Source organism: Pseudonaja textilis, chromosome 1 (assembly GCF_049901715.1).
Source record: "Pseudonaja textilis isolate UNSWEBS1 chromosome 1, rPseTex1.2, whole genome shotgun sequence".
Classification (NCBI taxonomy): domain Eukaryota; kingdom Metazoa; phylum Chordata; class Lepidosauria; order Squamata; family Elapidae; genus Pseudonaja; species Pseudonaja textilis.
Window position 1 is genome coordinate 208,137,538 of NC_141990.1, and position 15,302 is coordinate 208,152,839.

Below are 15,302 nucleotides of genomic sequence, written 5' to 3' on the forward strand. Positions count from 1 at the left end.
ACTTTGGACTTCATTTTCAAAGGTTAGCATGGGGTTTAAGCCACGGGATTCCCATTAGGCTGGATGGGAACTTTATAGCTAAAAACCCACACCGTATTTGGAAAATGTATTTCTGACTGTGTTGAAGATAAATGCTATGTGCAAGTGGTTGAGACATGAGTAAATAAAGGATGGTGTAGCTCCCATTCTGAGGCTATCATTAAGACCAAGCCCTCCCTCACCTTAACTCTCCGTACAAATCATGCTCTGCTGGATTCTCTGCCCTTTGTTCTCACCCTTTCGGAAGAGTAAATGTACGGAAACTTGCTGTGAACGAATAAAATGCTTTTGTGAATAAAATGCAACTCCTTTCTTTCATTCAATTCTGTACCACAACCTTTTTAATAGCTTCTTCCCTTTGACTTGTTCATCGTTAATTCAGACACTCTCCTTTCCCTTCTGGAAGTATTTTATGTTTTGCTTTCTTGCACTGTGCACAATTTATTACCTCATTTCATAAATATTCCTTTCTTAAGGTACTTTTCAGAATAGAAATGTGTTTGTGTGTACTTATATGAATATGTATGCATCTATGTGTGTGTGTGCGCGCGTGTGTATGCATGCATAGATACATACATATGCACATGTACCACACACTGAAGAACCTTTTTGCTTGATTTAAAGAACATTCGTGTTTTGGTAACATTTGTTTCTGGAATCAGAATTTAGAGTGCTTATTTGTATGTACATATATAAGTAATTAAGTATGCATGCATTTGTCTGTGTGCACACATACATACACGCATGTAGCACGTGTTGAAGAATCGTTTTGGTTATTTGATTTAAAGGACATTCCAGTTTGGAAAATCCAGAATGAATAGATAACATTTATTTCTGGAATCATAATTTAGAGAGGTTATTTGAGAACATGAATCTCCACTGCTGCTCTTTTCCATACTTTTAAGATTTGCCCACTTAAAAGAGGGTTGGGGAAGCTATAATATAATTCCTGCATAGCCTGGGTAGCCAGGGACTAGACATTCATTACCTAACAACTAAAGATAAATGTAAAACTAATGCTGATTACTGAAATAGTACACTGATAATTGGATTGGGGCCAGAGAAGCTCAATGCAATTTCTTGCTCAACAAGAGAATTTTTTGGTGGTTTTGAATCAATAACCACCCATTGATACACTTTTCATAATCTGGGCATAGTATCAAAAATTAAATGTACTTATATTTATCTGAAGGATAGCCATTCTCTAGTTTTTCTTTGAAAATTTTAGATTTGTGTACTTTATTAGGTCCAATTTGCTTAATGGAAACAATTGATGTTTCCATTATCATTGTGCCCAGTATAAGCATTTAAAAATACATAATTCAAATATTTTTTTAAAAAATAATTTTGTTCCAACAGATAATTTTTTGAGCAAATACCCAAAACGCCTTCACAACTCCCATTACTTTCAGTATCCTTTATTTTGACATACAGGCTTTTATAATTGATGTTAATCCTAATATTGTATTCTAGAGTGAATTTAATCATTATAACTAAATTCATTTTGGTTATACTTTTACTACCTTAGTCTTAATTTTGAGTGACAGAAGAGTTGTCAATAGAATCATGTCATTCATTATTGATTTTTATTATTTCATTTAATATGACACCTTTGTCTCCTTAGAACAGTGTTTCACAAATAACCTAAATACTTCAACTAGTTGAATAATTAATAAGATACAATAAATTAGTGATTGAAATAATTTGATTAATCTAAATCCCAGTTAAAGAAGCAGCTAAAATAATAATCAGATCACTTCAAAATGTTTGAGTAATGATCTTGACCTGTCTCCTCCAAAGGGCCATCAAGCAGACTGAGTAAACTGTATTCTTCATTACTTCTTCAACTGTGCATTTATAATTGAAAATCTTTGGGGGCCAATGGAAAGCACATGCATGTGGCACACGGATGATAACTGATGGACTGCTATTCTTTACTAATGCAGTAAAAATGTTTTCTTTCAGCTGATTTAGTACAAGGAGGAGGAGAACTCATTAAAAATGTTTCAAGCTGATTACCTTGTATACATTTTTAATTTGACCATTATCTTAATTGCTTGATTGGAAAATTGCAATTGTTCACATGACTGCATGCTTCGAAAATATACAACTGTTTGCTAGTAATAATTGGTGCTTAATCAGTGAAAGGTTAAATTGCCATACCTTTTTCTGTAGTGTTCTACACTCTGTTTACCTATTATACAAAATATAAAAACAATTAAAATTACATTTGTTTAATCAAGGAAGAAAATAACATTTGTGATCGGCTGGCTTTTCCTTATTTGTTGCTTATATCTCTATTTCACAAATGTTAGCCATTCACTACCTGGCTATTTTGTGGTTTATGTGAAGTAAAGGCATTGCTGAAATATTACCGTGTTTCTCATATAATAAGGCTGGGTCTTTTTTTTTTTTTTGAGCCCCGAAAAAATGGCTAGGCCGTCTTTTCGGGGGTGACTTAATTCCCCCCCTTGCATCGCCCGGATGTTGACCTCGGCATTGGTGGGGCACTTCGTATCGGGGTCAACGCAGGCAGCACCATATCCAGGTGTGCAACAAAAGTACTTCCTAATGACAAGGGCCCCCCCCCACCATTCCCCCCATTTCACATGTTTTAATATAGGCCTTAATTTGGGGGGAGGGGCTTAATTTCATTTCATGTCTATAAAACATGCTGGGACTTCCTATTGGGGGAGGCCGTATTGTTGGAGAAACAGGGTATTCATTGGTGTAACATAGAGATTAAGGTCAGGTGTGTTATCGGATACATGTCCCCAACCTCTTGACTTTAGCTGTGTGAATATGGTTACTGGAAAATCTATCTTGATTTTTACTAATTAGGGAAATGATTCTGTAAACTCTCAGATTTCATACCTTCTAGAAATAACAATATAACACCTTCAAACAAGAACATCTACCTATTCCAGGTTTTTGGGAAGAACTTGATAGGTAGATAAAAAAAGGCCAATTTCAATCTAAACATGACTGTGACAAATTACCATAACCACAACAACAATAAGACATAATGAGGCCTGAGAGCAGGAAAATTGAAGAAAGAGACAGGGGCTAATTCTGGCTGCACAAGACCCAGCCTTAAGAACAAATGCATACAAAGCCAGAATTGAGAAGACAAAATCAGACAGCAAGTGCCACCTCTGCAAAGAAACTGAAAAAACGGGATACAGCTGGTTAGCTGCTTCAAGGAGATCGCACAGACTACAATTCTCTGGAACGTCAAGCAGACAAAAACCTGCCACATAACAATTGTCAGCAAGAAAAATAAAAGTGTGGAGAGTGGATGTGGGTGTACCTGGAGACAGCAGAATAGAAGATAAAGAACTGGAGAAAATAACAAAATACAAAGACCTGTAAGTAGGAGTAGAAAAACTATAGCAAATGTAAGCAAAGATAATACCCACAGTGATAGACACCTTACGTGCAATCCCAAAGCAACTGGAGCACCATCAGCACTGACAAAATCACCACTCAGTCAATTGCAAAATGAAGCTTTACTAGGAACAGTTTGCATCCTGCAATAATACATTTACTGTCATTAAACAACATCTGTTTATCACAAGTTCTTGGACTTGATAGATTGAGAAAAATGCAAATCCAGTCTCAAAGTCTAGCTGACAGTGTGTAGCCAATAATAGTAACCCTCATTCTATTTGATAATATTGGGCTGGATGGACAAACCTTAAATAATACAACTTGCTGTGTCTTTTTCACCCAGTACAGTTCTACTACAAAACACAATTAGCATGATAACAAAGTCATGTTATTTTATGTCTGTATCCCTAGATAAGGATAGTACCTTACAACTTTCAAACTAACAATTTAATTCATTGCAAAATCATTATTGTTGATATACACATTTTTAAAAAATGACAGCAACAAATGCTTGTTTAGTTTTCCATTATAACAGTTAAAACAGAGCATTGGGATGAGTTACTACATTGTATATTTTCATATGTCTTTAAAAAGTGGTGTTTTCCACATTTAACAATGAAAGTAGTAGTTTAAGGTTTCACCCAGCTTGAATAGATACAGTAGAAAACTGTTTATTTGTTTTTTAAATGTAAAGCCATCATATTTTTCCACTGACCAAAAGGCTGCCTTTGAAGATCACCCGTAAACTTCAGAATGCCGTATGACGCACAGTAATGGGGGCACTTCTTTTGTGTGAGCTGCACTGGCTTCCAGCTTCTTTCTAGGTGCAATTCCAGGTGCTGGTCTTTACCTTTGAAGCCCTTATATGACACAGTGCCAGGCTATTTGCAAGACCACCTTTCCTGGAGGACATCTGCCATCCTACCAAGTCAGATAGGGTGGGCACAGTCCTAGTCCATTCCCCTAAATATTGCCATCTGATGGGAGCTAGGAAGGGTGCCTTTTCTGTGGCAGCTCCTGCCCCCTGAAGATCAGCAGGCCTCCACCCTTTTAGCCTTCTGTAAGGAGGCATTGAATATCTGGCTCCCGCCGCCAAGTATTGGGAGAAGAGTAGATAAACAGACATTATTTGGTGCCAGCTGTTAGTTGGTTTGTTTAATATCTGTTGAATTTTATAGCTCTAATGTGATTTCATATATTTTTTAATCTTAAATTAGGGGTCACTCAGAAAGATGGGTGGCTACATATATGTTAAAAATAAATACATACATATATGATGCACTCTTCTGAGAGTTGAACACCTGAACTAGTACATCAATATGAATGTGTTTTGAGTATTTCATGTGAACCTAATATTGATTCAAATTCAAATGTTTTCTTTTAGAGAGCTGAATCTTGCTTCTTGTTTAGATTATTGGAAATAAAGGGAAATGAAGGGTTAAACCTATTTTTATGCTTGATGTGAGTGTTGGTATATATTCATTTTAGTAATTTGTATGACCACTTCCTGGTTTTTACTTGTATAGAGACATCTTTTCTGTGGAGTAATTGTTCCTTAATGATTATTATGCATGCAACTGCTGAGATTTCCACAATGTCAGTACCACTTTTTGTTTTGTAGCTGCTATCATCTCTGTGACTTACTGATTCACACACATACGAATGTATTGATTCATATAAATGGTGACTCAGCAGGACAGCCAGGAGTGGGATGCTATTGGTTCTGCCTGGCTGTATAGAATTGGTAGCTCTGAAGAGCAACAGACACCAAACCGGTTCTGTGTTTGCTGCTGTTCGGCCCGCCTGTCTGCCTGGGCTCTTACCTGTCCTTTATTTCCTGCTTTTTCAACCTCAACTGCTTTGCGCAGCACAGCTGAGGTTGAAAAAGAAAGAAAAAAGTGGCTTTTCAAATGCTGTGCACCTATGCGCAGCGCTTTTCAGTTGTCCAGGCGGCACAGCTGATTTTTTTTTTTACACGTGCGCACAGCAAAACATAGTCACCGAACCGGTAGTAACACTGGTTGAATCCCACCCCTGAGGACAGCCCATCTAACACTTGGGCAAGATGGTGGTAGCTGTTGCTATTTTCTTTTTTGATCCATTTCAGTATGCTGGAGATTTAACCTTGAAAGTGTATTTAAGGCAAGTTTGGGAAGTCACAGGTTCACAGGAAAAAAAACTGAAGAAAGATTTAAGGTCAATGTATAAAATGAAGTTATTCTAATCTGCTGCAGAAAAAAAAATAAGACCTGCTGTTTTGGTTGAACATTATACTTGATGGTTTGTTGACATTTGGGAATGATTGTGCTAAGGACCTCTTGATAAATGGAAAGCAGGCATATCAAATCAATAACCATACCAAAACTAACAATTATAACTAGACATCTGAATAGAATGAATTTCTTGGAAAGCTTCCTTAGGAAACAGCATGAATGCTGACCTTACTATAAAAGACTAAATAAACTCTGTTATTATAATGAAAAGGAAAAAAAACTGTAATGAATCCCGATTGTATTGATGGACTATTTTGTGTAATTCCAAAGAATATATTAGGAACATAACAATGGTTTGCTTTTTTATCTTGCTTGTGAGTTCCTAGGTTCATCTTTCTTTAAATACAATGGTAGAATAAATGGTCTTCAGTCAGATCAAGTAAGATAGTTCTGAGGTCCTTAGCTCTTTGTCAAAATGTAGAAAATTTGTAGAAAATTATATTGAATGCCAAAATACACTACTGAACAAACAGCTTAATTTGTATGAATAGCCCATTAATTTGCAAAATGTCCAGGTGAAAATTTATATCTGAATTCAATGGAGGGTTTAATAAATGAGGGTTTAATAAATTAAGCTTTAACTTGTATTCAAATCACATGTTTTTCAGATTTTCTCTTATTGCTAGAATCTTTTTTTCTAAGTTTAGAGAAGTCTTAAGTTAGGATTAGTAAGCATAGACAATAAAGCTATATTGAATTATTTCTTGGTGATATTTATTTGCCTGTATATAAGTAAACATGAAATATTCTTTTTAGCATAGTTATTAAGAAATATTTTAAATTGTGTTTGTATAATGATATGTGTTATAGCTTTTAAGTGCTTGCATTAATATCTCTTTTCTTCTTCTCTTTCTAGAATGGAAGAAACAGTGAGGAACCTGCTACAAAGTCAAGGATTATCTGAGCCCAATGGAGAAGAATCCGTGCCCATATTAAAATCATATCAGGTAATGATTTTCATAGCTCTATTTGCATCATCTTAATAATTGGTAGAATAATTAGAAGATGGAAAAACTGTAAACACAGTTGATTTTAAAGTTGCTAAAATTATCTCTTCTGAATAAGAGACATGCTGTCACATATGTAATTGAAGCAGAAAATACTCAGAAAAAGAAGAACCAGGAAATGGTCTGTGTACAAGCTATGGAACGAGAAACTTTAAGGCAGAAGTGCAGTAAAAATAATCAATGGGGAACGTGATTAAAAATGACATTTAAGCTTCTGAAAAATGCTTGGAGCTATCAACAGATTTCCCATGCATTGAGTTTGCATGACAATGAAAATTCTCTGATACATCTGGAAAAGAGAGGAAGAGAGCTGGAAAGACAGGCCGGTAATACATTGCAGGCAGGTGGGCAGATCCTAATGTAATGCTAGGCAAATATAGAGGGTGACTCAGATGATCCTTTTGTTCCCCACTGCAAAGTTATTTTTTCATACTTTGCATATGCATACTAAATATGTAAATAAATTGTGTTACTTATAGGTTACCTAAGATATGTTCACATGTGGGTAAGATGTATAAGTGCATTCCCATTTCCTTTGTGTGTGTCCGTGAATGTGCATACTATGAAAATATAGTCATGTCTACATTTGCACATACAGTATGTGTAGACACTTGAAGATGCTTTGTACATTTAGGCAAGCAAGCCTACTGTTTATCTTCACATGAATACAAGGAGCATATGTCTGTAGATGAACATGAGGTGCCTTCATGTATCACTTGTGTGGATGCATATTTGCACAGAAGATTCTGAGAAAATGTTTCATGATGTTTTTATAATGGTAGTATTGATTAAAGGATGAGGTCAATGTATTCAAGCCCTCTTTGATTAAATAAGAAACTTATTAAATGGGCAGCAGATTGTAATGTACATAGATATTAAAATTAAATTAAATTAAATTACATGAGTAGAAAATCCCCTCCTTTTCTTATTTTATAAAGACTGTCCCTCCTCTGACATCATTTTGCGACCTGTTATCATAAAAGACCTGTAGGGCTGTATTTCTTATATGCACGTATAAATATATATACTCATTCAATTTATTGCAAACTCATATATGTATTATTTTTTTAAAAGATATATGCCTTTACTTATCATCAAACCCATAGTCTTCATCAATTGATATAACTTAGGCTGCAAAACTACTTTTTAAAAGTAGTAATACTTTTATTTTTCATCAGTAGAAGAGACTGTATGAATTGTGCCATTGTCTTTGAAGCTGTATTTGCCACTAGTTAAGGATATTATATTCAAAAGAAAAAAATTAAGTTAACAAAAAAAATAATTTAGGAAGAAATGAGAAAATAATATTGAGAATAATTATTTTGATTATGGAGTTTATGAAACATGAAAGAATTCCATATTTCAAGGGACTATGGTAAGTTGTTTTAAAGGTGTGCAACGTGTTCAAGGTAATATTTCGGTAATCATAAAAGCTTCTTCTTTGCGGTAAACACTTTGATCTTTTGACCACTGCCTGTGTATTTGTCTTTTCTTTCTTAAACCTAATTATTGTTTAGGGATGTATAAGACAGCTCTGATTACAATATCAATATGGCTGTCTCCCGAATAAATACTGGTGCTAATGAACTTTAAATGTTGCCCAGTACAGATTGTCAATAGAACAGTAATCAGAGGAATACCAGAACATACTTGCATTATTGTAAATTTGTCAAGATATTTTTTTCTAGATGAAGGCAATTTATCTTATTTCTTTTATATAAAATATTTTAATATCATACAAAGACACCGACTGTCCTTAGTTGCACTGATTTTATTTAATGGCATATTCAAAAATAAAAAAATAAAATAACCAACAATGAATTTAGACAGGAGGTGTTCAGGAATGTTCCAACAACCAGTTCCCAGATCAGAACAGAACAGAACAGAACAGAACAGAACAGAATAGAATAACAGAGTTGAAAGTATCAGATATTGACTACATGAATTGACTCTAGAATATATTATTAAAACAGTGTTGCAAAATGAGTACATTTCATAAGTCTAAATAGGAAAATATGATGTGAACCACACCACGATGCAAACTCTTGGTGTCATTGTATGGTACATAAAACCTTCACAACTATTGCACACTGCAAGTTATTAGTAGCACACAGTTCTCCACAATTCATCTTGTTTGCTGTCCAAAACAATAAATTAATGGGTTGTGGTTAAAAAAAATTGGGATATTTGTATCTGTGTTTGGGGATATACAAGAAGGATCCACAAATTATGGCAAAAATGTTTCTAGCAGTCAAAAAAATATAATAAAAATCTAATAGCACATGCAGAGTGACTTCACTTTCCCACTAAAAAGCATATTGCCTATCCTTCATAGTTAAGGGTAACACATAATGGCATTTATTGATTTGTCTGTCTCTCCATCTCTGTCTTTGTCTCTGTCTGTCTGTCTGTGTATATCAATTTATTTGTCTGTCTGTCTGTCTATCTATCTATCTATCTATCTATCTATCTATCTATCTATCTATCTATCTATCTATCTATCTCAGGGGTAGGATTCTACCGGTTCGGACCGGTTCTATAGAACCAGTTGTTATGATTCTGCGCAGTTCAGAGAACCAGCAAATCGTACCCCTGGCTGGCCCCTCCCTTCTCTGCCCACCCCGCCCCACTCCACCCAGTCAGTCCTTATCGCGCATGCCTGACATCGCTGACTGCGATGTCAGGCATTGCAGTCACTGCTTAAGATATTTCTTTTTTTTTTCCCCTCCTGATGACCAGCTGTTTCTATGATCAGTTGTTCCAGGATTCCCCTTGTTTACTTACTGCTTCATCCAGGAAGCTTTCCTGAGGCCCAGGGAGGCAAAAAATGAAGGAGGCCTCAATTTTTTCCTTCCTGTGCCCCAGGGAAGCTTCCTGGGAGCAAAAAAAAAAAAAAAAAAGGCCTTCCCGCTGGAGGCTTCCCTGAGTGCCAGAAGGCCCCAAAACAGAGCTCAGGGGGATGCTGCACACCCTTCCAGACTCCATTTTTTTTTCTTCCTGAGCCGCAGGGAAGTCTTCTGGGAGCAAAAATGTCCCCCCTCCGAGGCTTCCCTGAGGTCCAGAAGGCCCAAAAAACAGGGGGGGGGGGGGAGGCTGTGCTGCCAAAAAAAAAAAAAAGAAGAAGCCATGCCTACCCAGTCACATGGCCACACCTACCTAGCCACGCCCACCTAGCCATGCCCACAGAACTGGTTGTTAAAACATTTGAATGCCAACCCTGATCGATCTGTCTGTCTGTCTATCTATCTATCTATCTATCTATCTATCTATCTATCTATCTATCTATCTATCTATCTATCTAGTATAGCAACATTGAATTTTGTCCATATAACAGTTATTTAAGTTACTTACGCTACTTTAGGATTCAACTCTCTTCCCACTTTTTTAAACTTCTATATGAAACTGCTGAGTGAGGTTACTCTTCAGCATAGGCTGATAACTCCATTGTACATCTTTACAGGTTGTCTTACAGGTCTCAACAGTGATACTATTGATGTTTTCTCCCTCTCTGGAGGCTCTAGGAGTTTCTGTAAAAAGGAATTGGCTTTGGCTAAATCCTGACTAGATTGTACAGTTATACTTTTAGAGCCCCCAGCATGTAGTTGTTTTCTATCATTAATTGGGCATGTGGGTCACATTCCCCCAAACATGTAATCTGTGAGCGCTCCTCGACTTTCACTTCCTGCTCAAGGAGTAAATGGCAGCCATGGGCAGGAGAGCCTTCACATTATGTGTGCCAGTAGCACTTATTTCCAGATCAGGAGGTACAGCTCATAGTCATTCACATCTTTTGTCATCTCCCACTTGGACTATTTAACATATCCTATAGGAGATGTCTCTTGAAGATCATCTAGAAACTGCAGCTGGTCCAGAGTGCAGTGATACAGATAGTAGTATTACAATCACTGATAATAATTGCAATATGAGTTCTATTGGCTATCAAAAGGCTTCTAGCCCTTTATGGCTTTAGGCCAGGTTAACTTTAGGACCACCTAACATTACTGGTTTCTACTCATCTCACTAGGCTTGGCAGAGTCTCCAGGTCCTCTGGGTGAAGCAGTGTCACCTGGTTCACCTTAGGAAGCACGCCTTCACCGTCATGATCTGCCTTATGAAACGTGAGATATATAGACAGCAACTTTTCTTCTGGCCTTTCAGAGGGCTGTGAAGATAAGCCCTTTCCCTTAGACGTTGATACGAGGATGTTAATTAACTTGAACTCTGGTTGTGTGAATATGTCAATATGGATTTTGTTTGGCTTTTTTAAAATGGATCTTTATATGTTGTTTGCTGCACAATATTTTGTTTTAGATAGCTGGATGGCCATAGAAATTTGATCAATAAATAAGCAAGCAAACAAATGTTCTGGAACAATTAAAACATATAGAAAAACCCAATAAATGAAATAACACTGAAACAATAAAATCAGCAGCTGGAATAAAATGTTTCTAAGCAGCAATATTTTACCATATTGCTGATATTGATTTAAATGCCTAGAAAAATAAGAACATCTTTCCCTGGCATTGAAAACAAAACACAATTGCTATCAGGTGTATCACATGCCCACTCCCAGAGTTACTTATTGCCCTCTGGGTGGAAAATACTAAAAATTAAAATGTCTCAGTACCTAATATACCCAAAAACATTTCTTTTCAAAACTGAAACTATTTTTCCCTTTCTTTTTGATTTTCCTATAAGCTTTTCCTAGTATAGAAACTGTTTTCACAATCCAGCCCCCTGAATGTTTTTAGTTTATTTTTTCAGAAAAGCAAAATCAGTGTGCAGAGAAAATAGAAAATAAGATTGACCTTTTCTGGTTTTGCCAGCAAAGGGGTGGGGGGAACAATTGCAATTGGAATTTGGGAATGTAGGCTGGGTTACAGAAGGATATCCAAATGGAAGGAATTGGGAGCTAAAACAGAGAAAAACAGAGAAGTTGCTTTTTGTCTGTGTTATTGAGCTTTTCTCTGCTGCTTCAGTGTTCTTCTCAGGTATGGCTATGGATCTAGTATAAGTAGCAACTCTTGTCATAGAGAACATTTGCAACCTATGGATTTCTAGCTACAGTGTTATTTGGAAGGTCTTCCTGGCAAAAACAATGCATTGTTGTTCTGGTCCATAGTCCCCTATTAAATTGAACACACCACACCCTTTAGCCCTCTTCATAACACATCTCCACCTGAAATATAAAGGCAATAGTAAAAATGGAGCTCAGTGAAAATACATTAATTAAAAAGTTTTTGATGTTCCATTATGAATGTGTAAAATGCCTTTTTTGGAAAGGTTTGATGTAATATGCACAGATTTTTTAAATTAAAAATGAATAAATTTTGAGTTAAAAATGAAGGGATGTAAATCAGCTTGCTGTTAGATTTGAATTCAACCAGTGTATACTTTCAGATGCAAAAATACATGGAAGGAAAAATAATTAATTTGCATACTTCTGCTTCATAATTATAACTGTCAGAGCCAATGACTTTGAATGTAGATTGGAAGGTAAAATATTTATATTTGCAAATAAATATACAAGAAAAATATAAACAGGAGTTAAGGGGATACTGGAAACATTTGATTAATGTAACATTTCATTGTTGAAGAAATATTGAGAAGCCGAAACTAGATGGAAGTGCCTAAGGGGACTTTCAAAGTTGGCATCTTACATTGATAAATCTGGATAAAAGTAAATTGAATCTGATCTTAAACATCAGATGTGGCAGTAGTGTTGAATTATACAATAAAAAAGTTTAAAGGTAGGCTAGGCTTGATGTTCTCCAGATATGTAAATACTTCATCTCACAAAATTCCCAGCTAGCACAATAAGGATTGACTTATATTTCAAAACCTAGCAGCTGCATCAAAGATAATTGAGAGGCAGCTGACGAAAATACTTATCCGGGTAACCTTTTTGGCCTGGAAATGATTGTGGCCTCCAAGCTGCAATCTTCTACCTCCTAAAGGCTCCAAAGATTATATTATCAAAAGCTAATAAATTCAAATAAATAAATAAGTTTATGACAAATGATGACATACTTGGAAGGCGTATAACATCAGTGTTAAAGCCTCTTTCCCTTTTTGTGTTCTTAATTGTGGGAGTATGAAGCCTCATAAAGACAATCCTTTCAGGACTTCCGGTTTGAGCTTCTTCAGTGACAGACCGAAACCGTGTCTCTGCGCAGTTTCAATCTGTGCTTGCCGCTGGAGTGCCCCGAGCCAGCTGGTTTCGGGGCTAAGCCACCCCGTAGAGGTGGTGAAGAAGGGGAGACTGCCTGCAGGGTTGAAGAGAGCCGCATCTCTCCTCCCCAGCTGGCCATTACTTCCTTTCCCGAAGGCGGTTGTAGTGGTGGTCAGAAAGGGCCACCACAAAGAAGAACTTGACTGGAAAAGAATGTGCAGGAGGAAGATAAGAAGAGAAAGTTTTGGTTGACCGGGTCAAACAACAAAAGGAACAAATAAAGTACCCTGGAATTGAAACAATAAAAAAAAACAATGACATTGTTCCCTAAGAAGATTTCTAAGCTGCAAAGGAGAGAGAAAAGGGAAAGGATTTGGTTTTTTTTTTCCTCTTCCTATAGAAAGAAAGGAAAAGAAGTTATAAAGGACAGAAACAAAATATAGAGAAACAGGGCCTATTTAGAGATAATGGGTGAAAACTTAATGGAAAAAGGGATTCTGCAAAGGTACATAAGATAGTATTGTTATATTAGAAATAGAAATAATTTCAGAAAATATGAAACAATTTATGATTAAAATGTTTGATAAAATAGTTATTGTAACTTAGTGGAATGCTTGTCAATAAATAAATGTAACAAAATGAATATTTAATGATTTACAAAACATATGTGAAGAGAAATCAGGGAAAAATTAATTATGGAGAGGATACATGTCTTTAAGGAAGTATATTTAATTGAAAAGAAATGTTAAAGATGTTAAGACTTTAATTATTATTAATGATAGAACTGAATTGGAATGGAATGAGGGTTTATAATTACATATATTTATAATCCTTTTTTAAAAAGAACATAGTGTGTATTATAAGAATGTACCAAGCAGAATTCGATTGGAAGCTATGTATTATGTATTATATTGAAGGTCATAACCTTAAGGTATATATTGAAGTTTAAATAGGAGTTGAATGGATATAATTAAAAGATATAAAGGTGTCATACTCCAATTAGTAACTACAGGAGAAAATTTGTTTAATGAGAAAAGATAATATGAAATTGAAACAGAACAGACAAAAGTATAAATATAATGTTTTGAATTGAGATGAGATAATCAAAATAAAATTGCGAAAATTAAAAGAGGGGAAAAACTATACAGAAAATGTAGAATAGTATAAGATATGGAATAGAACACAAAAAGGAGCATGAAATTGAGTTTTGTGTCTGTATAAAGAAGTTCAACCCGGGACCATGCTATTTTCAAAAAAGATGTTTTACTTGTATTTTGTGTGTGTTTAAACCCATATAAAACTTTATTAAAAAAAAAGACAACCTTTTCCTATCAGAAAAAACTACAATCTTTTCAAAATAGGCTGAAATGCTTGAATTTTAACCGTGTGATGTCAGATGGGAGCAATTTTTTGAGGGCAGAAATGAAAGTAGTTTACCTCCTTCCAGTTTCATTTCTGTCTATTTTTCAGAAATACAAAAGCAACAATTGCACTGTTGAAAATTAGTTACATTGTTTCTGAATTTTGGCAGTGTGGTGTTGGGATGGTAGGTGCAGGCAATAGACTGTTGATTTCTCAGCTGTACTCTAGAAAAATAGAATCTAAGCTTTTTCTGCCTGCGCCATGGTGGCACGGTGGTTAGAATGCAGTACTACAGGCAAATTCTGCTGATTGCCGTCTGCCAGCAGTTCAGCAGTTTGAATCCCACTGGCTCAAGGTTGACTCAGCCTTCTAGTCTTCCAAGGTCAGTAAAAGGAGGACTCAGATTGTGGGGGTTAATATACTAACTCTATAAACATCTTAGAACAGGCTGTAAAGCTCTGTGAAGCAGTATAATAAGTCTAAGTGTTATTGCTATTTCTCTAAGACATGTTTCGGGGAATTAAAATGTCATTGTTAACTTCTAAATTTGGACATTCCCCAAATCTGGAAGAACTGAAATATGAGACAAAAGAATATAAATGTAAGATATATATATTGACAACTGAGCCCAACATTTCTATTGCTAAGTGAGACAGTTGTTAGGTGAATTTTGCCCCATTTTACAACTTTACTTGTCATAGTTGTTAAGTGAATCACTATAGATGTTTAGTTAGTATCACGGTTGTTAAATGAATCTGGCTTCCCCATTGACTTTGCTTGTCACAAGGTCTCAAAAGGTGATCACATGATCCTGGGATGCTGCAGCTGTCATAAATATGAGTCAGTTGCTAAGCAACTGAATTTTGATCACATGACCTTTGGGGAATGATTCAACAGTCCTAAGTATGAAAAATAGTCATTAGTCACTTTTTTCAGTGTCACCATAACTTCAGTCATTAAATCAACAGTTGTATATCAAGGATTGCCTATATGTGTGTGTGGGGGGGGGGGGGACCCCTTTTTTAAAAATTTCAGAAGTTCATATATGGTACAGTATCG

The 15,302-nt window shown here is 35.8% G+C and overlaps 1 protein-coding gene across 4 annotated transcripts in view; it reads left to right on the forward strand.

Moving 5' to 3' along the window:
- The window catches only part of NCKAP5 (NCK associated protein 5), a 666,974-nt gene that overhangs the window by 382,863 nt on the left and 268,809 nt on the right, over positions 1-15,302 (forward strand). For all 4 annotated transcript variants that reach the window (XM_087920337.1, XM_087920334.1, XM_087920335.1 and 1 more), the window contains one exon: positions 6,559-6,649. In XM_087920337.1, coding sequence (XP_087776463.1) covers positions 6,559-6,649 — 91 coding nt within the window. The remainder of the gene's footprint in view (positions 1-6,558; positions 6,650-15,302) is intronic.